The 26,077-nt window shown below is 52.2% G+C and overlaps 2 protein-coding genes and 1 long non-coding RNA gene across 4 annotated transcripts; 2 read left to right on the top strand and 1 right to left on the bottom strand.

Annotated features, from left to right (window-relative positions):
- The first annotated feature begins 41 nt into the window (after positions 1 to 41).
- On the top strand, positions 42 to 2,964 carry LOC116798111. The gene is made up of 3 exons (XR_004360820.1): positions 42 to 105; positions 2,467 to 2,608; positions 2,717 to 2,964. It is a non-coding gene; the product is annotated as an uncharacterized LOC116798111 (long non-coding RNA).
- A 2,788-nt stretch (positions 2,965 to 5,752) lies between these two features.
- CDCA8 (cell division cycle associated 8) lies at positions 5,753 to 9,784 on the bottom strand. 2 transcript variants are annotated; one of them, XM_032710026.1, is made up of 11 exons: positions 9,635 to 9,784; positions 9,433 to 9,534; positions 9,210 to 9,338; positions 8,975 to 9,015; positions 8,422 to 8,497; positions 7,946 to 8,085; positions 7,594 to 7,667; positions 7,184 to 7,282; positions 6,848 to 6,974; positions 6,310 to 6,396; positions 5,753 to 5,982 (listed from the first exon to the last, which is right to left on the bottom strand). In XM_032710026.1, exons 2-11 carry the CDS (start codon positions 9,512 to 9,514, stop codon positions 5,926 to 5,928), a joined length of 912 nt encoding a protein of 303 aa, XP_032565917.1. In that variant the 5' UTR covers positions 9,515 to 9,534; positions 9,635 to 9,784; the 3' UTR covers positions 5,753 to 5,925. The 2 variants fall into 2 exon arrangements, with proteins under 2 accessions (XP_032565917.1, XP_032565916.1); XM_032710025.1 differs by having other exon boundaries at positions 9,433 to 9,545; positions 9,618 to 9,783.
- Positions 9,785 to 9,834: 50 nt separating this feature from the next.
- Positions 9,835 to 11,789, top strand: C24H1orf109 (chromosome 24 C1orf109 homolog). The gene is made up of 4 exons (XM_032710319.1): positions 9,835 to 10,115; positions 10,188 to 10,367; positions 10,440 to 10,558; positions 10,928 to 11,789. The coding sequence occupies exons 1-4, from the start codon at positions 9,835 to 9,837 to the stop codon at positions 10,993 to 10,995; spliced, it is 648 nt and encodes a 215-aa protein (XP_032566210.1). The 3' UTR covers positions 10,996 to 11,789.
- The last annotated feature ends 14,288 nt before the right edge of the window (positions 11,790 to 26,077 follow it).

Raw genomic sequence — 26,077 nt, 5'->3', positions numbered from 1 at the left:
TGCAACACGGCCAGACCCCTCAGCTCCTCCTGCCTCACAAGGGATGGGCTCCCAGTGCTCCCCAGGCTGCCCCGGTGCCCTGCACCCACCTCGACCAGGGACAAGGTGAGTGCACTTGTGCCAGCTGTTGAGGGATGCCAGGGGTGAGGCAAGTGCTGGGGTTTGTGGCACATCTCAGTTGAGGCAGCCTTGGTGCAGGGCTGGGTGACCCTGGCACGGTGCAGTGAGACACTGGCACAGGGCTGGTGCAATCCAGCAGCACCCACCAGCCTTGCCATGGGTGACTGCAGTTGCCTCTCCATTCGTGGCTGCCTGCTGACAGCAGGGACATCTGCACAGCAGCAACAGCCACCTGGAAGGCACAGGAGACATTTAATTGCACAATTATAAATGTCTTTGGCCTTTTTATCTCGCTGAGGCTGACAAGCACCTTCAGCACCAAACAAAGAGCTGCCGTTATCGCTCGGCACAGCGGCTGCTCCTGGGCAGCTGCCACCCCTGAAGGGGCACAGACAAAAGCAGAGGAGCTGTGCTTTGTCAGCAGGTCTGTACTGGTCCCAGAGCCAGTGGCATGGGCTTGGCCATCACTGGGGAAGCAGGAGCTGCCCTTTTCCTGCCACCTCTGGAGCCCCAACAGCAGAGGCAAAGGGAAAAGAGGAGAGATGGGAAGTTGTTCCGAGATTTCTGGAGTTTCTATTACAATGAAGAGCACTTACAGGGTGTTCTCCCCAGGCACCTGCCCCCACAACCCTTTTTTTCAGGATGGTGTCTGACTTTGAGGATGTCAGTAATTAAAAGGTCATTTTAATGAGCTGTGATCTGTTGGCAGACCAGGCTGTCACGAGTCAGTCAAGCCAGGAGGACTGTTGCACAACTGTTTACAGAGTGCCCTGCAAATGGGCACTTCTGGTAGGACTGGGTAATTCAGGTTTTTCTTGCAAGTCCCTTCTTCATAATGAAGTTTGTTCCCCATTGACAAGTTCCCAGGGGAATGTGGCATCTCTTGTTCACCGGGGGCTAAACAGAGTGCTCAGGTGTGATGGGGCAGCAGTGAGGCAGCAGCCAGGACGAGAGGACAGTGGAGCCACATGCTCCCGGTGTCCCAAGCATGGAGGCGGTGGGGCTGTCCCTCCAGGCAGCTGTAGGGATGGCACTCAGCCCTGGGGGTTTATGCTGTGAAATATTTTTAAGTGAATTCTATTAAATGCCAGGAGACAAAGAGATTAACAGGGCAATGAAAAGGCTTTTTGTGAGATTTAGGTGCTCCTCGGTGATGGCAATTGTGTGTTGGATAAATGGTGGTTTGTGACTGTAAATAGAGGTTCTCAGAGTAATGGAATGTACATCAGGAATGCTGTACATCCCCAGGGAAAAACAGGCTCAGGGACCTCCAAAAGGATAAGAGTTGCCTTGAGCCTGTTAAAGTCATTGCTAACAGTGTTGTCTCACCTGATGAGAGCCGGGTGGCTCTGCCTCACAGCAATGCATAAATCCCTGCTTTGCCTCGCAGGGAACAGGATGTGTCAGGTATCACATCACACTGCATCAGAACGCCAAGTGGCACAATGAATCAAGCTCCCCAAAATAGAACCTTCTTCTAGAAATAAGCTTGTCACTGTCAATTTAAACTCTTGCCAAAGAAGCAGGATTTGATACAAGTTCCTTTTGCCAGCGATTTAGAGAAGTGTGTGGGTTTAATCACTATTTATAACAGCAGGAGTCTAAAGGGAGAGCGGAAGGTGTCTCTGTCCAAATGTGCAACAGGAAACCCAGATCCTTAATGCAGCTCCTGTACAGCAGATTTGGGAAGAGAGAGTACAAAGCACAATCCACTCTGAGCACTGAAGGAAAAGGAGCATTTCCTCCATTTCCACTTCCCCAACACCACAGTGGTGACACAGGGAGACTGCTGCCTGCCCTGGCCAGAGCACTGGCCCCTGCACCTCACCAGCCTGAAGGGTTCTAAGGGGTTATTTAGAGACAAAAACTTACAAAACTCTGTATGGAGGGAAGGGATCCTGCCTGGTCAACACACTGTGAGAAAGGTGTCAGTCTGGCAGCCTCAGGAAGGGTGTTTGTCTGGGAAAAGCCCTGATGTGCCATGCACGGGCACTAATCCCAGCGGCTCCCTTATTCCATCACTGGGAATGAGGGGCTGACTTGCTCCTGGGCTGTTTTCCTGCAAAGACAAAACCCTGCCATGCCCCCAGTGCTGCACAGGCAGGTGCCACCAGCCCTGCCTGGGGAACCTCACATAGGCATGGCCCTGCACCAGCTTGTGGCTGGTGGGACCCTCCGAGGCTGAGCCCAGCAGTGGCTGGGGCTCTGTTATTGATTTGAGGAATGTTTCAAACAGATCATTTGTTTTCATCAGGCACGTGCCCGTGTCTCAGCCCTGCTGTCCCTGACGCAGGTCGACAGCTGTCCTCAGGAATGCTTTAATTGTGTTTTCCTCGCTTTGCACAGCTCTTACCTAATGCACTCTGGCTTCATCAGATTAGACACCTCTCGTCCCGGGGATGTTGTCGTGTTTTCAAATGGCTTCAATCAGCACCTCCCAGGCTCTGGCTATTTCTGGATACAATAAAGCTAAACCTCATCGAGGCTGGTGAGTAATGGAGGTGCATCTCCCACCCCCATCCAGCCTGGCTTTAAATTTGCCTGGCTGACAGCCCTTCGATGCTGGCAGAACACAATTAAGCCTCTTGTCTTGCAGACGTTGTCCGCAGTTACACACGGCTCAGGAGGAAGAGCTCAGCAACCGGGTTTCTAATGATCTTGTCATCGAGAACAGCACAGAGAGATAAATGAAAGAGTGAGGGAATAGCCAAGATCAAAACTCAGGTTTCCAGATGTTCAGAGCACGGCAGGTTGCAGGCTGGCCATGTTTGTCTCCTTAGACCCACACTGGCACAGCACTTGGGGTGCAGGGACATGTGTCCTCTTAGTGACAGAGAATGAAATGCAGAGGAACAGAGCCTGAGCCCACCCAGCACCAGGTGTGGGGGCTTCTCTCCCGAGCATCTCCAGGCAAGGCTGCTCGTAAATGTCATTTTGCAGAAGCTACTTCCCCTGGGAATCCCCAGGATCCTTCACCAGCTCATGTCTCCACTGCCCAGCTGCAAAGCGGCCACAGCCTCGGGAAGGGAACCGAGGTGGGAAAGGACCAGCTGGACCCCGGGCTCATGGCAGAGATGTGCTGTGCTCCGCTCTCTTGAGGAGGCCTGACAGCTCCAGGATGGTCCCTGTGCTGTGGGATCAGCTCAGCCTTCTGGTTCCCAGCACACCAGTCCCAGACAAGGGCTGTCCTTCCCCAGATGCTCTCCCTGGCAGTGGAATTGCCCTGTCTTCTTATCATGAGCCACCACAGCACCTGCATTGATTCCTTTCATCCCACTGGCAGTATTTTGAATTCTGGAATTCATCTTACCTAGCAAGGGACTTAAAATATAACCCAGACAATTTCCTCTCCTCATTTTTAATAATCTCTTTCAGCCTTAAATTAGTTTTTGAAAATATATATTGGGATGATAGGCTTTTTATCACAGCTGATGGACAATATCCATCGCACCTGTGTCCTACTCCTCACAACACATGCACATTCCTTACAGCAGTCCTGCAGCAATTCTAACAGCACTTAATTCATTACAACCTCATCACTGCATGCACGTGCTCCCCTCAACAATGTCACGGTCATTTGTCACCCAGAGCCCTGTGAGCAGCTCTGGTCCCTCCCTGCGGAGCCACGGTCACTCCTCAAGCCGTGGGATGGGACGGAATGGGCCCGTTCAAGCATGGCAGGTGGAAGATGCTGCCCTGTCCCCCACTCTGAAAAGGTCTGGGAGGTGACAGGTGGAAGAGCAGAAGCAAAAAGACCTTTTCTGCCCGTGATCCCTTTGTCCACTCGCCGGGCACAGCAGGGCTGAGCCAAAGTGCTGGGGCTGTGCTGGCACATCTTTGCATCCTGAGCCCCGGTGAAATCAAAGGGGACAGAAAGACAAAGCAGGAGCATCTCAGTGGGCTCGAGCCATGCCCTCAGCACTGTCTTGGCCGAGGATCCTGCTGGCTGCACGCTCCAGACAGGGGCATTTCCCACTGCACCTTCCATCTGGCATCGATTACTGTCCCATTTCTCGAGCCTTCATTTGCAGTCAGCAGAGGCAGCCGACTGACATTGAGGGAGAATGACTCCTCAGATCCCATCAATCAAGTGCCATCAGGATCCAGCTTCCCAGGCTCCTGGACCACAAGGTCACCCTCCGTGGGAGATAAGCTTTCCAGCTGAAGCAGAGCCCTGCTCCTGCCCCCCTCCCACTGCAGCCCTGACTCTGTCACACGATGGGAGGGGAGAAACCCTGAACTGCAGGCTGCCAGTGCTCACCGACCCCTCCATCCTGCCTCAGGGCTCTCAGACCGTTTCAGGGATAAGTGGGAAGAAAATTCACATTTTTTTTTTTATTTCAGGAAATAGTTAAATACACAGGAACATCCAATAGCACCAGACTCAGAGCTTTCCCCCAGGGCAGTGTTCAGTCTGGGGCTGGAGCCAGGCCCCAGCCCCACTCAGGGAGGGGTTCACAACAGCAGCTGAGACCTTATTGCCATTCCCTGTTCTACCCCCCAGCAAAGGAGTTAAATTCAAACTGTGTACGAAGCTCGTGTGCTGCTCTGCTCAGCGTGGCCCTGAACTGTGCACCACGAGCAGGGCTTGTACTTTATGGGGAAGATTGACCCATAACTCTTGAGTTTTCCCTGGAAAGCTGCTCTGGGCTGATGGCTGCAGGGCTGTGTGACCCTGGTACAGCCGTGGAGCACAGGACTGTGGTTTCTGTTACCAACAGGAACCGTGGCTGCAGCTCCAGCTGCTCCCTGGGGGAGCCTTGGGAGGCACAGCCCTGCTCCAGGGGCACTGGGAGCAGAGCCCACGCACGATCATGCCCTGAACACCTCCCACCCCCTGTCCTCCCGTGCACCCCCTTCCCCAGACATGCAGGAGTGTAACTGACTCGCTGAGCAAATTCTCTGGGCAGGCTAAGCACTCTACCTTAATTTTTTTCCCTGGTAAAGACGTGTTTAAAGCAGAATCTTGACTTACACGTCTGTAAATACGGAAAATTTTTATTTAGAGCTTAACTAATCAGTGCTTTTAATTAATATGTTCACAGAATTCCATGACAGCAAGGCAGGTGTACATGCAGCTGAATGGTTTATATTGCCACCTGCAGTTAGGACTTAGAACCTGCCAAAACTTAAATATATTTCCAAATCCAGGGTATATAGCTGAGGTCTGTGTTATGGTAACATCTTGGATCTCCAAAGGAAAGTCACGTATCAATGCTGTTCTACAGCTTTCTCCTACACCACACACTGCACCAAAGAGCCACACCAAGGCCTCAGTTAGCTCTGAGTGCAGCTTGTCCCCATCTCCCTTCTCAACCACGCCAAAAGCAGAACTTTTCAAACATAGCAAAAGTTCCAAAGTCTCAACATCCTTGTTTATAGCCCTGTAAAGAGGCTTAAATCGAGGACAAAGAGGCACCTTTGGAAAGGACAGTGCACCAACTAACAAAGAAACAGGCTTATTTTTAGAAAAAAAATACTAAACAGAATTAGAGAAGCCAAGTTCTTTGCTCTGAATGCTCTTAACTTGCCAATCAACAGCCTTTCTGCCCACTTGCTGGTCTGCAAACCCAAGAGAACTGTGTCATGGTCTCAGCCTTAAAGGAAATAAAGACTGATTTTTCCTCAAAAATTAAAAAAAAAATGCAATTTATTTTGATTCCATTACATACAGTACATATTATAGATAGAAAAACTAGCTCTTAGCTTTCATTCTGTAAATTAATGAAAGGAACACAAATGAGAAGAACTAAATGAAGGCAGCAGTCCTAAATGTAACACGTATTTGCAGAGGGATGTCATTGCTCACTGACTTCCATCCACGGGTTTCTTTGCCTCGCTGCAAGCCTGGGCGAGACAAACCTGCAAGGGAAGAGAGATCAGTCAGTGCTCAGACAGTGGTGCAGCCCAAACACCCCCAGCTCTGGCCCAACAGACAACGCTCTGTTTTCCAGAGCACTGACAACAGTTCTTTTCCCAGTGTGTATTCAGCCAGATGTGATGTAAAGCCCCTCCCTCTCCTTCCCTGCTCCGTGCTGCTTCTTCACCTCCGACATGAACCAAAATACAAGACAAGGCCAGGCAGGGAATCAGAGGTTTCTATTGCAGCTCAGCAGTCCCCTGACTGATGACAGTGACAGCACTGCCTTACAGCTTCAGGTCATGGCTGCCAAAAACACCTGGACTTACTGACAACTTCTTCATGAGCCCCCGGGCCTTGGGGTTCAGCTGAAGAAAATTCTTCTTGGTCAAATCCTTTGCTGTCAAACGTATGCTCTGTGGAAACAAACCCAAATCTTAGGTTTTCTTTCGGTCAGCTGCAGCAGCTTGAGGCAGCAAAAAAATAAAAAATAGAAGTAATTACATCTAAGCATAAAAGGAGACCACAGACAGGCAGAGAACTACATTGAGGTTGACCAACAGCTCAACTCACATCTTCCTTGCAGTGCATTAATGCATTACTGCCACTACTGCTACTTTAAGTGTTACTTAAATGCACAGCAAAACATCCTTCTATTCTGTTCTGACCAGTGTAAGCAGCTGCCACTTCTGACTAAGAGTCCCCTAAGGTTCTTTTTAAGCTTGATCAATCCTCTGATAAAGTGCAGTGGCACAGCTAAAGAGACACGAGCAGATGAACTGAAGCTGGTGAGGCACCAAGAGGTTCAAAGCTTCAGCCTCGCCTGGACACCCCTCCAGCCCCTGCAGGTGAAATGCCAGGAATTACCTCCCCTCCACCCAGGGGCAGGGTCAGGAAGGCGTCCCCGGTGTCGGCGAGGGGGCTGCCGTTGGCAGAGATGGTGTAAACGCGCTCGTTGAGCGCGGGCGTGCGCAAACCCGGCGTCTTGAACACCCTGAAACAACAAGTTATTAGTGAGCAGTGTTTGCTCAAAGCACTTCTAGCCAAAGTCTTTCATTTCACGTTCGAAGAGCCGCTAAAGATTGTGTGGGAAACAGGTGACATAAAGCAAACAGCTTATAACAGATTATAACAGAGATAGAAGGGAAAGAGATTTATTTTCTCTGTTAACAGACCAACAGAGAAACCTGACAGAATACAAACCTAGAATCAAATCTGGGTGTGATCATGGAGGTACCTCCCCGAGCACAGAAATCACCCATTCTCCCAGTAGCTGGAGTGATAAAGCTGTTTTTGCTTGATCTGTTAAATGGAAATAAACATCTGCTCACAAGATGACCTTTAACAAATTGTAGAAGCACTTATCAAAGGCTTAAACAAGGTGATCACCACAAAACCCAGGGGTTCTCACTAATCAGTGCAAAGCTGGGGGCAGCTGGTCCTCACAGGAGAGGCAGTCGTCCATCTTTCATTCATTGTCAGATTGTCAATTTTTTACTGTAACATGGCACAACTCCCCGACCCCCTGCTGAACCAAACTCCATCCCATGGAAGAGATGTAGTTACACTCTCATTTTGCATTTCTGGAGATGAAAGAGAGACATCCCCATTACCTCTTGCTCATGCGCTTCACTCTCGCTGACCGGGGTCTTCTGGACACGGGCGGCTTTTTGGTGGACGCCTTCACCTGAAGGACACACCACTCACCAGATCAGCTGCTGCCCTCTCATGGGACAGCTGAGTCCACACAAACAGATACTTCCATACAAAATGCTCAGTCTCCTTTTCATGGCACAAGAGCCCAGAACAAACACCATTCAAGCCTTCGTGACCTTCCCCTACCGTTAGAATTCTCAGGGAAGCTGTCTGAAGTCTCCCTCAGAGCATCCTGGACAGCCCCAGTCATCAGCTCAGTCAGGAATTTATATCCTGGGGATAAAGTCATCCCACAGAACAGCTATTTACCTTTGCAGTTCTTGGATTCACGCTCTCAGCCTCTGTCTCTGAAGGACACTGGCTGTCAACTCTGGATTTCTTTGGCAGAGGAAGTGACGGAGGCTCTGCTTCCTCCTCGATGGCTTCAACACTCCTTTTGGATTTCTCCACTAGAAAGAGAAAGTGTTATCTAAGTAAATAATAACTTTAAATTATTAGTTAGCAGCAGAGCCAAACAGCAAATGACTACAAGCACTTCTGGCAAAAATTTACTTCTAAAGTCCAAATTCCAGTGCAATCCCAATGGTTGCAGAGCACTGCTTTGAATTATATTGAATGTTTTTATAAAATAAATTAGACCTACTGCAGGTACTAGGGATAAAAGTAGGATTATTTTCCTGTTTTAAATATATTGAGGGATGTGAGCAAGAACTGAATTATTGTTCACATTAAGGAACCACGACATGTTTCCACCTCACCAGTCACCTCACAGGGCTCCAACTGACCTTTCTTGACGATTTCAAACTGGGTATTGATAACTTCTGCTGTCCGCTTGTCTATCTCTGCTATTTCCAAGTCTGCCTGAAATTAAAAACAGTTGTGACACTATTAGGATTGTTGGCAACACAGAGTTCTGTAGAGCAAACCTCTAACTATTTTACAGCCAGAACAGCTCCACGTCTGCTGTTCTGCTCAAACTGGGTCCTTTTGGGTTATCCTGGAGATGACAACAGGCCCTCAGGACTCAGTGCCTGGTTTGGCAGCTGCAGCTGTGCCTCACCTATGCCCTGCTGCTCAACCAGTGTGGAAATGCTTTAATTTACTGCAAAGTGCGTGTGCTCCCACAGGTCTGGGAGTGGAATCCAGTAAATAAGGAAAGGTCAACACACAGCAGCAGGAGTAAACAAATCCTACATCAGATACATGGGCATTTCTTACTGTTAAGTCTTAAAGCTGAATTTGTGTAAAGATTGATGTAACTTTTGCTCTTGCAACGCTCTGGAACGTTGTTACAGCCCAAGGAGCCCCTGCATTGGTGTGTTTCTGCTGGAAACCTACCATGGCCACCTCCTCCAGTGCCTTTCCACTTCCTTCTTTACCTAGAAAGAAAATATTTCAGACTAGTCAGTTCAAGCCCAGGAGAGTGCAAAAACCAGCTCAAAACAGTTTTCACCCTCAGAGAGCGGGAGCAGCTCCCGGGCCGCCCCCCCCGGGATTTCCGCGCACAGCAGACCCCAGCTGGTCCCTTATTCCCGTCGGGGTTTGTTATCCGAGGGAGCGCCAGCCCAGTTACCGAAGTACTCGAGCCAGTTCATCTGGCGCAGCTCCAGCGGCAGGCGCAGGATCTCCATGTCGTACAGCTTCTCCACCTCCTTCACCAGCCGCTCTCCGTCCGCCCGCAGCCGCTCCAGCCGCTGGTTCACTGCGGGGACACGCGGTGTCAGCGCCGGCGACACCGCTCCCAGCCCCGGCGACACCGCTCCCTCCCCCGGCCCCGGCCCCGTTCCCGTTCCCACCCTCGCAGTCGAAATCCTTCAGGAACGCCGCGAGCTTCCTGCTGCGCGTGCTCGAGCCGCCCTTCTTCCTCGCGGGAGCCATGGCGGGGCCGGTCGCTCGCTCGGTGTCTCGGTGCCGATCAGTCACTCGATGCCGGTGCCGCTCTCGGTGTCTCGGTGAGGCCCCGCTCGGTGTTCGGTGTCTCGGTGCCGATCACTCTCTGGATGGCGGTGCCGCTCTCGGTGTCTCGGTGAGGCCCCGCTCGGTGTTCGGTGTCTCGGTGCCGGTCACTCCCTCGGTGTCGCTCCCTCCCTCAGTCTCAGTCTCGGGCGCGGCCGCGCGTTCGAACCAACCGCCGCCCACGAGCGGCCAATGGTGTCGCGGCGCGCGGCGATGACGCGCTACCGGTGCCGGGCGGGGCGATGGCGGCGGTGGCTCCAGTGGCCCCGGTGGCGGCGGTGGCGGCTGCGCTCCGGGGCTGGGCGGCGGCGGCGGCGCGGGCGGACGCGGCGGGACGAGCGGCCCTGTCCGCCTGGGCCCCGCTGCTGGGCGCGCTGACCGCGCTGGCGGCGCAGATGCGGGCGGCGCGGCGGCTGCCGTGGGACGCGGCGCCGCTCGGCGCCTTCCCGGAGCTGCAGGCGCGGCTGTGGCGGAAGCAGCGCGGCGCGGCCGAGGCGCGGCTGGAGCAGCTCGGCGGGCGGCGGTGAGGGGGTGGCGGGGCCGGGGCTGGGGCGGGCGGGGGGCGCGGGCCCGGCTGACCCCGCTGTGCCCGCAGGGCGGAGCTCCGGGAGGTGCGGGACGCCGCGGGCGCCGCCGCGGCCGCCGTGCTGCGGGTGTACGAGGAGCGGGCGGCCGAGCTGGGGCTGGAGGGGGCCCTGCGGCGCGGGCCGCGCTGCCCCTCGCTGGCCGACGTGCTGGAGGGGCTGCAGGACGTGGAGCGCTACTACCGGCACCTGTATCCTGCTGGGGGGGCTCTGGGCAGCGCCGGGGGGGTGTTCTCTCGTTGTTGTCCTTACCGGGCACGAAGGTACCTGGACAGCAAACTGCTCCTGCAGCGCCTCAGCTGTGACAGCCTGGCAGACATGGAAGCCCTCCCGCAGTCCTGGGAGAGGATTTTGGAGCACCACAAGGAAGACGTTGTTCAAGGTAGTTCCATGTGCACAGACCTGAGGGTCTTTTCCTGGGGCTCGGTGCTCTTGTCCCTGCCCTGGTGACAGCACACAGGCCTGGCCGTGGTGGCTGTGCTGGGCTCGGCAGCAGCAGGTCATCCTGCTCAGTTGATCTTTGTGACCTGCTATGAGGTCTTGGTCAGCTTCAGTTGAAAGTACTCACCATCACACCTGGGCATTGTGAGCAACATCCTCACAATGTAACAAGGGCTCAGTGATCCATTTCACTGCTCAGTCAGTTTTACTTACACTTTATTGCCTTTAGAAACAGCATAAGTTTAGGGGTGTACAGACTATAGGTAAAATGCCTTAAGCTGACAGGGTTGTTGTTTTCTCTCTGACTCAGATACACTCCTGAAGGTCTCGCTGTTTGTGGAGAACCATCAAGAGCTGCTCTGCTCACCTGTCTCCTGACAGAGCAGCAGGGACTGGCACTGACCAGCTTCTGCCAGCCTGGTGTGTTCTGGAATGCTGCAAAGGGAACGAGGAATTGAGGGAGCTCTACTGGTGCTTTCTGGAAGTGGAATGAGTTGATTCTTGGCCTCAGCAGGAAATGCTTGGACTGTCCTGTTTTCAAGAGGAAATGGACTTGGTGTCTGAAGAAGAGGCTGAGCTGAACAAACCATGAGGATAGAAGGGAGTCACTTCCAGCTGTGGAACTTTCCTTTTGTTCTCCTGTGGCAGATGTTTTGTATCATGGAAAAAATGCTGAGACTTACTGACATGAGGTGCTGCAGATGCATGAGTGTAACACAGATTCCCTCAGGCTGATGCCATGTAAGAAAGATGTTTGAGTTCTGTCCTTACAAATAAAGAAAAGATCTCAGATCAGGGCTTACAAACACTGGGCACCATGTGCCTCTGAGCAGTATGTTTGTGTTCATCCCACTTGGGCATGGAGGAGGAGGGAGCAAATCTGGCTTGAAAATGTAATTATGGAGGTGCACGGACGCCTGAGTTCTGACACGGGCAGTTTTCAAGGGTGTCAGAGTACACTACTCTGATACATCTGCCAGGGCCCACTGAAATCAGTCTTAAAACTTCATTGTCTGGTGGCAGCAGCTGCTGACACTGTAGGGACATCTTTTGTTGACTGTAGCACTGATCCTCTCGTTCCCGGGAAGCCGTGGGATGTTTCTCTCTAAATAACGTATTTGGTAAGAAACAGGAGTTTCTCCAGGAAAGCCAATAAAGAATTGTGTTGGACACCTTGTGGTCGTGTTTGTGCTCCCGTTTCTGTCTCCAACCTGGGGAGTCCCTGCGGCCACCTGAGGGCACTGTGCGACCTGCAGAGGGCCGTGCTGGGGGAGAGGGGCGTGCAGGGCTGGTGGGAGCAGATCGGGATGCAAAGGGTGCAGGAGGAGATCGGGGTGCTGGGAGGAGCAGCGTGTGGAGGTAGGGAGGCTGCTGGCTGCAGGACCAGGCTGCCAGTGCCCCTGGCAGGGACAGGGACTTCATGGGATGGGGCTTCATGCGCAGTTCTAATTGCAAAGAAAACCACCGTCCCCCTCCTGGAGTTGAGTGTCCTGGCCGAGGGAGCCGACGTTTACCCAGGGTGGGTGTGAGGTGGGTTCTGCTCTTGGCAGGGCGGGGGCTGGAGGTCCTGCTTAGCTGTAGAGCCTTGCACTCCTTACACAGGCTGATGGCTGCAGGTGAGTTGGGGGTGTTATCCTTGCTCAGGCCTTGATGTATCATCATCACAAACCAGTAGGTCACAGTGTGCGTGGATGCAGAATTTTCTTTACATGTGCACACGCTACACAGCCCTTCAACACCCCTCTTCTGTCAGCCTCTGTCCAGGACATCTGCACGAAGAACAAATGGATTTAAATTCTGGAAGGTGTTCAGCACACTTCGGTGGTGGCCCTTCTGCTTCCCCCAGATGTTTGGCCCCTGATGTCTGTCTTTGGGCTAACAACAGCCCTGCCAAAAGTGCTGAAGGAGCTTTCTGCACTGGAAGTGGCCGTGCCCTGACTCTGACTGACTGAAATGGGATGATAGAGGTGCTCATTGAAGTTTTGGGGTGATTGATTGCTCTGTGCTGTTCCTGGCTGGTGGGCCATGTCATCAGTTGCATTTGTCTGCAGTGTTCTGAAGGGTGGGAGTGAACCTCCTCATCAGAGCTCTCTAATTGGGATCAGCTGTGGGCTCGTTCCGTTCCAATCGGGATGTTCAGTCAGGATGGCTGCCAGGGTCCCCACTGCTAACAAGGGCATGGTTTTTCATGTGTGTGGGCCTTCCTTCAGTCAGCATTCACCTGGGAGTCTCTGGGGGTTGGAGGGTTCCCCCAAGAAGACAGTCAGGGTGGGCATTCAGTCTTTCAGCATTGCACTTGACAGCAGATAGGTGGAAAGGCCACTTTTCTTCCTCCCATGCCTGGAAGCCTGCACGGCTGAGTGAGACACTTGTGGCACAGGGATGTCATTGGGTGCCAGATTTCAGCACCTTCCTGAGTCCTGGAACAGGAGGGAGGTGAGTGAGAGCAGCACCCACTGCTCCAGCTGCCTGAGAACCAAACACAGAGCTGGGGGCTCCAGCCTGTGCCATACCCGAGTGAGGCTGTGGGTAAGGGCAGCACCAAGGGCTCTGAGACCAGCTGCTAAAATATACCAATATAAAAATAGCTCCAAATACCTTTATTTTTGGAGCAGAGCTCTCAAAGTGTTCTTACACGGAGATCTGTCTTTGAGGAATGCAATAAAATGCAGTTAGCAGCTGGAACTACCTTGTTAAAGGAAAATTGTTAGGAAACACAAAGCTCACACTTTGATTTTCAGCTTTACCTCCTGCTAACTCCATTGGAAAATAGTTATTCTTCACTTACAGGGAAAGCACAAACTATATTCAGTTACTAAATTCGAATGCCCACAAACATTTATAGGGAGCACCTGACTTATATCTTGTTGGTTTGTTTCCTCCCGCAGGGTGAGCGTTGACTTCTGCTGCAGTGGGGCCTGTGCACAGTTCTGCTCAGAAATGGGGACCTGCTATGAGTAATGCCAGGCTTCCAAAAGAAACCCCAAAGCTCTGCTTCAGCATAAGCTCATGGATTTCAAACAGATTCCAAAACAGAGTGTACTACAAGGGTCCACAGTTAGGGAAAAGACAAAGAATTTGGCACGTGAACTGAAGTGTAAAGTGACTCGGAGGCAGAAATATGTGATAAAAAGCTTTGTGATTCATTTAATAAACCAAGCATGGGTTTCACAAGCCCCTGTGGTTTTTTTGAGACTTTAATTTTTGAGACTTTCATCTTGGCCTGAAGCAGAACTCCTTTGTGACTTTGCAGGGCCCAAGGGGCTGCTGAGTGTTTGTCTGCTTCGAAATAAAGCAAACATTCTCCTGGCCCATGAACTGGGTGTGTCCCTCTGTCCCCCATGCCCAGCTCTCTTGAGTGTTTCTCTGGTGCTCGTGACTTTGTCACAGCCTTTGCCCTATTGAACTGTCAATTAGCTCCAAGAGGGACAAAACCTGCTCATCGATGGATGTGTGGTGGGTGGGGACACGTGGCAAGGAAGCAGTGATGTGCTTTCCCGAGGTGGGACATGCACAGTGCCCGTGTCTGCCCTTGCAGGTTTGGGCAGGAGCTGTTACCTGGTCAGCTCTTTGCCACCATGGTCTGGCCCTTGACCCCTTCACCCCCTGCAGACCCTCTAGGGCTGCCTGTGCTACATGTCACTGCAGGATGGAGCCTGTTCTCACTGCCCATCCTGCAGAGGTTTTATTTCAATCCTCCCTTCCTGCTTTTCCCCCCAGCCTTTTGCTCCTCCTCCCTCCTCCTGTGGACACAGATCTGCAGTAGGTGTCTCCTGAACTCGCCTGAACTCCCTGTCCCAAGAACCTTCCTTAACTAATCTTTTCCAGATGTCCAGGAACTTTCATGTTTAGCAGTTTTGCTCAAGTTCCTCATTCATTCTCTGACAGAGCAAACATTATATTTCCTAATATTATTTGAAAACTCAGACTGATTGTGGCTGCCTGAGAGCTGCTGCCGCCTCCCAGTGCAATGTTTTAAGCACCACTGCAGCCTTCCACTCCTGAACTGGAGTGCAACAGATGTCCATAAATAGCACAGAAGCCTATTTTCCATAGCTGACAGCTCCAGGGATGTCTATGGAGTCTTGAAAACACTGCATGCTCTGCTTGTACTGGCCAAGTGTCCAGGTGTTGGCTTGGACTGTCCCTGCTACAGCAGCATGGAGAAACTGGGAGATCTATCCAGTGTTACTCTGACTGGGACCACCAATGGAAAGCAAGTGGCTCTGCCCATCCTCTCATCTAGTTTCCAGCTTAACTTTGCTCTTGGGGAGATGACTGTCTTCAGGCAGGGGACATGGTCAGTGGTTCCTGGTGCTCACACTCTCCAGGTGACCTGTGTGTCCTGTCCTGGTTGGTGTGTGGATCTGCTGCAGCCTCTCGAGCCACACTAAAGGCTGTGTTGGCACAGGTCTCTGGGGACATGGGCTGTCTGTCATCCCAGAGCCAAATGAGATTTGTAAGACTGAAGCAGTGCCTGAGCCAGTCTACTCTGCCCCTCCAGCAGAGCCTCTGACTTATCTGGAAGTCAGGTCCTGTGGTTCCCCATGTGCATCCAGTGGCTCTTCATCCTTCCCCTGCACTCCGTGCACAGTGAGGCTTGCATCAGGTTTTGGCTGTTGGAAAGAAGCTTTGGGTTGTTCAGTAGAACTTGGGAAATTCCTGTCTTTTTCCTTCCTTTTTTCCTTGGTTCAGGATTCATCTCACACACCACCAGGTCGCTGCAAAATGCCAGTGGTGGGAGAGAGACAGGACCTTCTCCAGGTTCAGATTCTTGTTACTGAACAGTTCTGTGCTGTCAGCACACTGGGGTCCAGGAGTGGGTAAGTGCTGGAAGGACAAACCTGCCTCATTGACCTGTACTCCTACCACCTCTCAGGTGCTGGTGCCACAGATCAGCATTTACAGAAATATTAAGCACCTATTTAATTTCCCAGCAAAGCCATCTGTGAGATTCAGTGCTCCTCTACCTCCCAGCATGCCACAGCCACCTCCTCCCTGGGGCTGATGTGGGATGGCTCTCTGTTCTCCCTGGTCCTTTTCTCTGCAGCTCAGACAGTCTCTAAGCCACCTGGGGAAGGCAGAATGAAGAATATCAAGCCAGTAAGTCTCCTAATCATTCTGCTATGTGAGGAATGAATCCAAGAGCCTTTGCACACTATTAATCTTTTCCAATTCCTAAGAAAGCAAATGATCTCCTCCCACTCCCATAAATTCAACCTCTCTCTTCTTCTTCCCCCCACAGTGTTTGAACTGTTTGCCAAAAGCTTTATTAAAACCTACAAGATGCAGTTTTGTTCCTAACTGAATCCCAAACAACTGTTTTAGGTGGAGAAGAAACATTTGGTGCTGTCAGCTTTAGAGCATTTTTGTGTGTAGTCCATGGCCACTTGTCAGCTGGGGACCAGCCTGAGCCCCACACTGAGCCCAACGAGACCTTTGCTCTGCTCTCCTGAGGTCGGGAGATGAATTCAAGCTGGTTAAACCTCGCAGCCTTATGTCCAAGAGCACCTGGCAGTGACTCGTACAGGGGTAGCAGAAGGGACACTCCCCTGGACGCAGCGTGGTCCAGTGGCACCTCACCATCCCCGTGCCATGGCCATCCTCTGCTGTGTGCCAGTAGCCCTGGGGACAAACTGTGCTGGCAGTTGCCAGGCCCTGGCAGCTTTTCTGCCACCCTGTCCCCTGCCCTGAGTGGCTTCTGCCACAAACCCTCCACCCGTCCCGTTGGCACAGCCCAGCCAGTGCCACACTGTGGGTGTGGAGCAGCAGGTGCTGGTGTGAACAAGGAGCTGCACCAGTGGCCGTGGGTGTGCAGGTCCCGTGGGGGCAGCCCAGGTGAGGGGCACACCAGGTGAGGGGCACACCAGGGCTCTGCCAGCTGCTGTGCATCACCACCGGTCCTTGGCACCTCGTGCAATGTGCCACAGAATTCTCCCATTAATTTCCCAACATTCCCTCAGTCTGAAACCCATCAACCAGCGCTGAGAGAAAACATTCACAGAGGAAGCCAAAGCAGAAGTGAGCAAAGCTGTTCCTTTGGCTGGATTCCTCCAGCTCCTCATGTCCTGCTACTTGGTTTGAGCAAGAGCAGCCTCCTCCTGCCCTGTGCACCTGAGCTGTGGGGAGGGGACAGCAATCTCCAGCTGCTGAGCAAAGCAAGGGAGAGCTCTTGGTGTGGCTTTGCCAAGGAGAATTCCCTTTCATGGTACAGTTCTGATACCTCTGCCCAAACCCTGGGGGAGGGGTGAGAGCAGGTTGTGAGAGTGGAAAGACAGAGCTATGGAGTGTGGCTTGCTCAGAGTGCTTTTAAACTTCATATATCTACCTGTGAGTCAGAAAACAGGAGCAAGGGAGGGGAGAAGTCAGGGACAGAAAAGTTGGGATCGTAGTGCCCAAAGGACAAACAACCTGAAGCAGCTTTGGAGCTGAGGAGCCCACGGGAGCAGGGGCTGGGAGAGCACCTGAGGCAGTGACAGAAAGTTCTGCTCATGAAGAACCTGAACAAGAGCCCCTGCTGCCCTCTATGCAAGTCCCATATGGGGAGCCAGGAGCCCTTGTGGGCTGAGCCCTGGAGCAGCAGGGTTTGGGCAGATGCCCCCCATCCTGGGCTGCTTTGCAGCTGGGGCCCACACTCCCCTGCCTGTGGGGTGGGGTGACAGGGAACCAGGCGTGTGGAAAAACCCCTGAGGTGAATAATCCAGCCCAGCTTTTGCTGGACGTGGCTCCCTCAGCTCTGAAAGGCTTTTTGGTTGAGTTTAATGAGATTAGTCTGTAAGCTCTGGAGATGTCAGCCTGCTGGCAGCTCCTTGTTCAGTAGTTCCTCGTGCGCCAGGGAATGATGTTGCTCATTTCATTGGCCTTGACTTCACTGGATGAGGCTGCTGCTCTGCTTCTCAATTAGCTGCATCTGCACGGCAGTAATGAGCTGGAGGTCAGACAGCCTGCAGAGGGGGTGCCGAAAAGTTCACCCATGTGGAAGGGAGCTCTCCATGCTCCCATCCTGGGGATACCAGGCCTCAGCACCTAACTGGACCCCTGTGCCCCCCAGGAGCCCTGCCAGGGTCCAGTCCCCCCTTATCGCTGCAGCAGTGACACTGTACAGCTTGTTCTGCTGCTGGAGAGTGTGTGTTCCTGAAAGCTCCAGTTTGGGTCTGTGCTGACATAATTGAAGCTACTGGTAATGAAATATGTCACTACAGGGGCCAGGGCCACATCTGATCCTGCAAAGGGAAAGTGAAAAGCCAAACAAAACCCTAAACCTCCCAAGAGCTGTAACCAGGCACATTCTGATAGGAGGGATTGGATTTCCAGGGGTGCAGATCCTGGTCCTGCTGCCCTGCCATGAGGAGAGGCACCTCCTGGCCCTGCAGTGGGGACAAATGGCACACGGGAGTCACAGCTTCCTGGTGCCACATCCTCGTGCTAGTGTCGAACCCTCCCAGTGCAGGGAACTGCAAATAAATGCTGTTGATGCCTCTGCCATCTCGTCAGGGATTAGGACATGCTGGAGCAATTTGCATGGGGATGAAACTTGGAAGAAATGGCAAAGCTGAGGGAATACGATATTATTTATTATTGCCAGTTGCAAGGGAACAGCAGCAGCCTCCAAGCTTGTATAACACTGGAACATGACTATTATTAGAACGGAAAGTTAGCAAGCAATTAGCTAATTGCAATTCACATTGTCTGTTGGCAATTATAAGGAGAACATTATAAACCCCAACAGATGGAACTCAAATGGGTCAGTTTCTCTCTCTTTTTTTTTTTTAATTTTTATTTTTTCCATCCCCAGAGGACATTTGTTACGAACTAAACTCAGGTTCTCAGTAGGGTTCATGAAGGCAGCCAGCTCATGAGTCAACATGTGGCAGGGTCCCCACAGGCAGCTGTCCTGTCCAGACCTTCCCAAGTGGGACAGCTCTGAGGCTGGAGAGTTCAGCTAATGGCTCTATGGTTTCAGTCATTTACTCTCTGTGGTGGTGGTTTTTTAGTGGGGAGCAGAGAAATCCAGCTACAATATGTATTTCTTCTCATCCAGTTGTTCATGACTCTGTGCAACTTCAGGTATTACCTTCCCTCTCCAGCAGTGACACAAACCGATGGTGCCTCCCTGAACCTGATTTCCAAATCTTTGGAGGTTATTTGAGGGACTTGCATTCCCTACCGAGGCTGAGTCAGAACAGGGATCTCTGCAAAGATGAGCAGGGGAGGAGGCAGCACTCTGCTTCCCCTCTCCTGTCACAGGAGATACCAGCAGAGCAGCTCCCACGGGGCAGAGATTATCTCATCACTTTTGTCAGAAATGCCTGAGCGATGCAGCACCAGGACATGATGGATGGGTGAGACACAAGCCCTGGACTCGAGGGATCACTCAGTGCATGGTTTCCATCTGTTTGAACCAAGCACAGATGCTCCTCCCTGTGCTGTTTTGTTACCCTCTGGGTGGGTTTTGTGCTCCGTGATGTGACGGGTGTCTGTCGAGTGGCTGAGAAATAATCACTGACCTGTGAAGCGTTTCTCTGCTGAAGCATGTCAAGGTCCAAGCTGTGCACACAGATCAGTGTGTTTAAGGCCAGGGGCATACAAGGGGCACACAAGAAGGCCCAGGACGCCGAGTGCTGCAGCCTGCCGTGTTCCTCAGGTTTACAGCATGTGCAGGAGTGTGGCAGCAATGCTGCTCTGACATCGGAACTGGTTCTGCACCTCAGATTCCTTTCTAGAGTAGGGACCAATACAGACAGATTTGGCCTTAAAAGGAAGCATCCTCAGAGATATCGTAAGGAAACATTTGGATAAGAACCTTGTATCTACAGTCAGATATTCTGTAGCCATGGAAGGAGCTTTGCCCCTTATCCTCCCTGAATGTTGGTGATATCAGTGACTCCAGCAGAAGAACATCCTTGTTTCAGGTCAAGCTGATACAGACACAGAGACAGATGGGGAATCTGAAACAGATTAAACCCAGTGATATGAGTTTCATAAATAGCAATACAAACCCACTGCACACCTTTGGCTGATATTAAACAGGGAATGGATTGGAATTCATCTCTGAGCAAATGCATTATAATGAAATGGAAACATCAGGTTTTACTTACAACCCCCAGGTTTCCCATAGGAGCCAGTTTGTGTAGTGTCCATTTATTAAAGACAAATGCTATCATTTGGAACATATCTCATGGAGAGCAGAGGATGGGCTGATGCAGGGGAGCAGTAACTGGAGATGGAGCTTTGCATTTACAAGCAGTTGTTTTCAGCAGGCCCTGCGTGTTCTGGCCATGTGATGAAAGCTGGGGGGTGTCCCAGTGTGATGAAAGCTGGGGGGTGTCCCAGTGTGATGAAAGCTGGGGGGTGCCCCCGTGTCCGTGAGAGCCCCGGCCCGGCCCCCCAGCACGCACAGCCCCGGGCCACGCTGGACTTTGGTGTGTGTTTAACAGCAGGCAGAAAGATAATCCAGTTGTCTGGAGTCAGGCAGTCATGGGCTAAAACAAGCAGGTAAGGATGGGGGGCCCAGCCCCAGCAGGCAGCTCTGCCCTGGGTGCTGAGCTCTGATCTCTGCTCCAAGAGTCCCCCAGAAGGAGAGCTGGCTCCAGAGAGTGTCCACTGGGGCTGGAGAGGACCTTGGCCAAGGAGGAGCAGGGATGAGGATTGTCACCTCTGCCCAGGGACAGAGGACATCCTACACATGTCACCTCCTCACGGGTCCTGAGGCTCTGGGGTCTCTTATCTGGGGTCCTCACTCAAAAAGCCTCAAAGGAGTCTGCCTTTTGGAGGGAGATCCTCCCCTCTTTAACCTGTTCCTTTTGAGGCCCACTGGGGTCAGCACCCCCTAATCACCAGCCTGATGCTCCTTTCCTTTCCTGAGTGAGTGAGTGGTTCTGAGCCTAAGGGCAAATGCTGAACAGTAACAACTGCTGTTATAGTTACATCTGAAGGTAACTTTGGTATTCACCTGGTGTTCAGGCATTTAATTGAAAATTGCCTTTCTGAAATCTTTCTGGATACATCCTGGCACCACGACAAGATGGTGCTGTTTGTTCTTTATTTTTGAGATCAGAAGTCCAGGACAGGCCTGCTACGGGCAGCAGCAGGTAAAAAACCCACATGCTTTAAGCAGGAAAATTCCACTCTTTGCGTGTAGGAGAATTTTCTGGCTTAATGCGGTATGACATTTGCAATCATTTAATTTGAATAAATTCCACTTTTATGCTTCATCCAGCTTTTAGTACATCAGCCAAAGCATTCGTAAGGAACAGAATGTAAATCCCAACTGTGTTTTCCCTCCCATGCGATCATCACTGATCTGACATCTAATGCCACTGTTCCTTTTGCTTTCAGAGCTCCCAGAGGTCAGCAGGGCAGTTCCTGGAGTCCTGGGAGGAGCCATGGGATCCTTTCAGGTAGAAAGTGGCTCTGGAGGAGGGGTCTGGGATCTCTGCCTGTTTCTCATGCTGGGTGCTGGGTAGGGAGGCAGATCCCACAGCACTGCAGAGCAGGGGCTGCCAGGGATGAAATGTGGCCTGTGAGCACTGTCAGCACTGGGGAACCTCCTGTCCCAGTACAGGCTGAGGCAAAGGTTCTGGGCTCAAGAGCCATCACTTGGCATCCCTTAATGAGAAAATCAAACCCTCTCCCTCAAAACTGCCTGTTCCAGGTGCCTTGTTCCTGGGAATGTAGCTGGGGGAAGATATCCATCTGTGCTGAGCCTGCCTGACCCCTGCATGGAGTGGAATAACCCCCAAAAAGCAAATGGCATCTGACAAGGGATCTCTTAACTGCCTTATCCTCTCAGCTCCACATCTGGAGGGAGAGCAAGAGGGCAGGAAAGTGCATTGCCTGCCTGCCTGTACTGTGCAGACAGGCTGGTGACAGCTCAGCAATGTAAATAATGCATAATAAGCCCTAAATAAAGTGCGAGGAACATGTTTGGGATCAGTAAATCCATTCTGACAAGAAGAAGCAAAGGAATGAAATCCCTTTTCCCAAACAGACTGGTAAGTTATGGCCTAAATGTAATCTAGTCCCACTGAAAAATGGCTGCTGAAGATTTATGGCTGGGGTCTCCCTGTGCTGATCCATGGGGACACATGTAAGAGTGTACCAGGGAGCAGGGGAAAGGACCCCTGGGGAGGAGAAGGCTTGGGAGTGGAGGCTGCATTCCCCTCCTTGAATGCTCAGGTTCCATCAGACGCACTTTCTCTGCTCACATTTACAGCCAAGTCCATCCCATTTCCCGCTGCATTCCCCCACCAGGCATTTATCATCCGCAAGGGGTGGCTGCAGCCAAACGTTCCCCTGACCTTGGACAGCCCTGTGGGTGTGTCTTCTCTGCTTAAGTGGGAGACTCACAATAAGCTCAGGGTCTCTCAAACATGCCTGCTCCAAATAAACACAGCAAACTGAGGGGTTACAGGCTGCATTGGCCAATTTAGGAGAAGGGGACTCTCTTCACAGTTTTGTTGATGCTAGAGAGTCACTTGTCCTCACAGGTGCTGAGGCTGTGCCCGTGGGTGCCTGGGTCAGCCACAGGGAATGGTCCTCCCTGGACTTCACTGGGACTGTGAGTTTTTAAGCAGTTCCTTCATGTTCTTTGTTGCCTGTTCACTTGAACAGGGGCCAAAAAGGTGGGATCCAGATTGCAGGTGTGTTCCTGGTACCTCTTTCTCTTTGGGGGCTGCTGTTCCTGGTCTTTGTGGGCTGCAGTGAGGTTCTCTCACAGTCCCCGTGCCTGGGGGATCACAGGCTCTGCAGTTTGGGTGCTGTGTGCCAGGCAGCTGTCCCAGGACACCGGGCTGCATGGCTAGCATGAGACACAGGCTTGGAGTGCAGGAGGCTGCCAGGACACCTCACCAGATGCAGATCATCTCTTTGTTCCTTGGAAAACCACAAAAAAGTTCCTCTCTTCACAGTTCAGTGATGCCCAGACAAAGATGACGTGAAATCTGTGGGAAGACTTATTTTATTACAATATAGGAATGCACAGAGCCAGATGCTTAAGCTTAGCTGTGGCTCCTCCATGAGAGCCCCTCTGCCCCTGATCAGGGAGCTGCTTGCAGGGTGATGTACAATGTTCTAAACGTGTTTGCTGCTGTGCAAGAGCTCCAAGAGCTGCTCAGAGTCAGGGCAATGCCACAACAGGTCCCCTGGACCCCTCTGTGCCACAGGGCCTGGTGCAGAAGCAATGATACTGGTGCACTGGAAGGGCAAGTGCCCCTTGGTGACCCCACCCCTGACATTCAGGAGCAGCCCTCTGTCTCTGCCCAGTCCCCACAGGTGCTGCTCTGTGGGGTCCCAGGGCACACAGCCTCTCCATGGTCTTCTGAGGTCAAACCCTGTGCCTAATTTGCTGGTTTTCTCTGCTGCTTCTCAGCTGGGTTCAAAGGACCCAAGTCCCAGCCAGAGATGTATCCTGGCAGGAGCCGAGAGCCGGCAGCTGTTTTGCAACAGCCCGGGATCGCCTCCCCAGCCCGGGATCATCCCCCCAGCCCGGGATCGTCCCCCCAGCCCGGGATCATCCCCCCAGCCCGGGATCATCCCCCCAGCCCGGAATCGTCCCCCCGGCCCAGGATCGTCCCCCCAGCCCGGGATCATCCCCCCAGCCCGCGATCTCCCACCCAGCCCAGAATCGCCCCCCCCCCAGCCCAGAATCGCCCCCCCAGCCCAGAATCGCCCCCCCAGCCCAGAATCGCCCCCCCAGCCCAGCAGCCTCTGAGTCACCCCCGTGCAGGGGCTCCGGGTCCCCAGGCTGGAGCAGGGAAGCAAGGCTCACACGCATGTCCAGCCTGGCAGCCTTGGTTGTTTCCCCAGCAGTCAGATTTCATCTTTTCCACCTCCACGCTGCCAGCACAGCCCTTATCCGCTGCCCTGACACCTCCGGGGTTTATTTCCAGCTGAACCACGCTGCCTCCATATGTGCTCCTGCCGCTGGCTGCTGGTTATTAAGTCGGTGCTGTTGTTGGTCCTCCTGCCTCCATTCAGAAGTTGGCAGTCCTTAAAAGCTCATTCATCTTAGGAGCCTAGTGGCAATTACAGCCTCATCCCGCAGGATGGGTTAACTCCTGCTCTCCCACCAGCCCTCGGGCAGCAGTCGTGCCTGGTTCTGATTAACAGGATGCAGAAAATCCAGCGTGTTCCCCGCACTGCTGGGGAGACACCAAGATGGCTGTGGAAAGGGGGGAAATTGTGAAACTGCCTGGAGGCAGGAGATGTGCTGGATTATTGTGACCAAACTCCAATTCTGCACAGAGCTGTGGGCATCGTGTCCCCTCACTGGGAAGGACAGAGCCCCCACAGCCCCCACAGACAATCAGGGACTGCAGGAATGATGGAAGAGGATGTGGGTATTTCCCCAGGAGACCTTGTAAGATTAAATTGTAAAATCATAAATCTGATCCCCACTTATTGCATTCCCACCTGTCAGAGTGTTCTTGGCTGTTGGAGGAAGAATTGGCAAATGTTTGTGGAGAATTTCAGGGATTGTTCCCCAGGAGGTTTAGGCTCCTGGGTAAGGTGAGTAAGGAGTAACAATTCACTACCTGTAGAAGTGCAAGGCTCACACTGATTCCCCCATTCCCAATGTCAAGAGAAGCTGCTCCCCTGGATGAGGACGTTGTTAACAAAAAACTCCAGCAAATCAAATGCTCTGAATTGGCCCTGGGTACAAAACTCCCAAAGCACGTGGGTTATAATGACCAGGAAAGAGCGAGCCAAGGGTTTGTGGCCCCTGAGCAGATCATTTGCAAATTCTCCTGCTCCAGAGAAGTCAGAACTAATGCTAAAAAAAATATTTTTTATGCAAGATCATCTCTGGGGTTGAAATAGAGAAACGTAGAAAGGAATGTCAGTTTACCATCTGGTTCTGACACTCCTGAAGCTCGTTGCCATTTATCTCTGTCCAAAAGTGTGCTTCAAAGATGCAATGGGAATCTTCCTTCAGGGAGAGAACTGGAGTGTATATTTGGCCTTCAAACATGTCAAACTGAACACCAAAGCCTGTGGGAAGCACATAAACACCAGAAAACAATCCATACCTGAGATGAAGCTTGATTTTGCATGCAGAAATGTGTTTATTTTCTTGGAAAGAAGCAGGCTCTGGCCTTTCAACTGTTACAGATTTTCTCAAGGGAATAATTTTCCTAGCAAACCTTGTTCCTTCTGTAATCCTTTGTAACAACTCACCGAGTCATGCTGCCCTTGCTTTAAAAATACGTTTTCAAAGCCCATTAGCAAATTCACAGGTTTTTTTTATACACTGAGAATTAAAGTGGAAACATAAGACCCAGCAAATTATTTTCACTTTATATACAGTCTCCCCAGTAAACAAGTGTTGCAAGAGCCTGTACGCTGCCGGCAGAGCAGAGGGATGGAGAACAGAATGTGGTCACATGTGGTTTTATTCAGCGAGTTATTTATATAATCTGAAGTATAGTAACAATGTCCTTGGATCCAGAGGCTTCCAGCTCCACAGTCCCTGCTGATGGTGCCTCTTGGCTTTCCCACTGTGTCTACAGTGACTTCTCTGAGCTCCCAGTGCTTCACTTCCATATGACACTGCTCCATCAAGATCCTTATTCCCAGGACTGAGTTTAGACCTGCAGGGCTCTTGGGCACATTTCCAGAGCTGCATCCTTGTGCTCCCCTGGTACATCATCATGTGTCCTGGAGCTCCCCTGGTACATCATCCCCCATCCTGGAGATCCCCTGGTACATCATCCCCCATCCTGGAGCTCCCCTGGTACATCATCCCCCATCCTGGAGATCCCCTGGTACATCATCCCCCATCCTGTGCTCCCCTGGTACATCATCCCATGTCCTGGTGTTCCCTGGGTACAGCATCCCATGTCCTGGTGCTCCAAGTGGCCATTGAGCATCATCTGAGCCCAAGGCCAAGCAGGAGGGTGTTGTAAGAATGTCTGAAGGACAAGGGTGTCCCAGGAGTCAGCGTGGCCCTGTGCTCCGTAGTTCTCACCTCCCTCTGCTTTCCCAAAGGCCCAGTTTTATGCCTAGAGATGCCCAAAAGCACCGTGACTGTCTCCTCACTTCCTCTGTGTGCTCTGGCAGATGGCATCTCCTCCTCTGCCCTCGCAGAGCTGCCCCACACAGTGATGTTCCCTGTTTCCCACACACCCTCTCCCCACAGGCCAGATCTGACTGCACAGTGCTGGGCAGTGCCCTGGCACCGCGGCTCCCTGGGCTCTCAGCACGGGCAGAGGATGGGCAGCGAGCTGGGCTGCTGGGCTGCGGGATGGGCTGTGCAACATTGCAGACTAGTGGCACGGGAGGAGATCAGCTGGGGTGGGGAAGGGCCAGGCAAGGCTGAAGCAAACCTGTGGCAGTCGACAAATTCCTGATCCACTCGCTCTGAGAAATGTCTTTAATTTTGCTGGCGTTAGATGTTATGGTCAGTCATTCTCCAGGCAGGTGAATGGAATTCTTTATTGGGGCTATCTGGTTACATCCT

The sequence above is a fragment of the Chiroxiphia lanceolata genome, chromosome 24 (genome assembly GCF_009829145.1).
Source record: "Chiroxiphia lanceolata isolate bChiLan1 chromosome 24, bChiLan1.pri, whole genome shotgun sequence".
In the NCBI taxonomy this organism is placed as follows: Eukaryota; Metazoa; Chordata; class Aves; order Passeriformes; family Pipridae; genus Chiroxiphia; species Chiroxiphia lanceolata.
The sequence above is the reverse complement of the archived record's forward strand: the minus strand, read 5'-3'. Positions and strand labels throughout refer to the sequence as shown.

Bases quoted from the DNA above. Each gene is read 5' to 3' on its own strand.
- C24H1orf109 (XM_032710319.1), top strand. From the start codon at position 9,835: ATGGCGGCGGTGGCTCCAGTGGCCCCGGTGGCGGCGGTGGCGGCTGCG. The intron at 10,116-10,187 runs GTGAGGGGGTGG...CTGTGCCCGCAG, and splicing joins GAGCAGCTCGGCGGGCGGCG to GGCGGAGCTCCGGGAGGTGC. The intron at 10,559-10,927 runs GTAGTTCCATGT...TCTCTGACTCAG, and splicing joins CAAGGAAGACGTTGTTCAAG to ATACACTCCTGAAGGTCTCG.
- CDCA8 (XM_032710026.1), bottom strand. From the start codon at position 9,514: ATGGCTCCCGCGAGGAAGAAGGGCGGCTCGAGCACGCGCAGCAGGAAG. The intron at 7,668-7,945 runs GTAAATAGCTGT...TGTGTCCTTCAG, and splicing joins TGAATCCAAGAACTGCAAAG to GTGAAGGCGTCCACCAAAAA. The intron at 5,983-6,309 runs GTAAGTCCAGGT...CTTCCCTTGCAG, and splicing joins GGCTCATGAAGAAGTTGTCA to GTTTGTCTCGCCCAGGCTTG.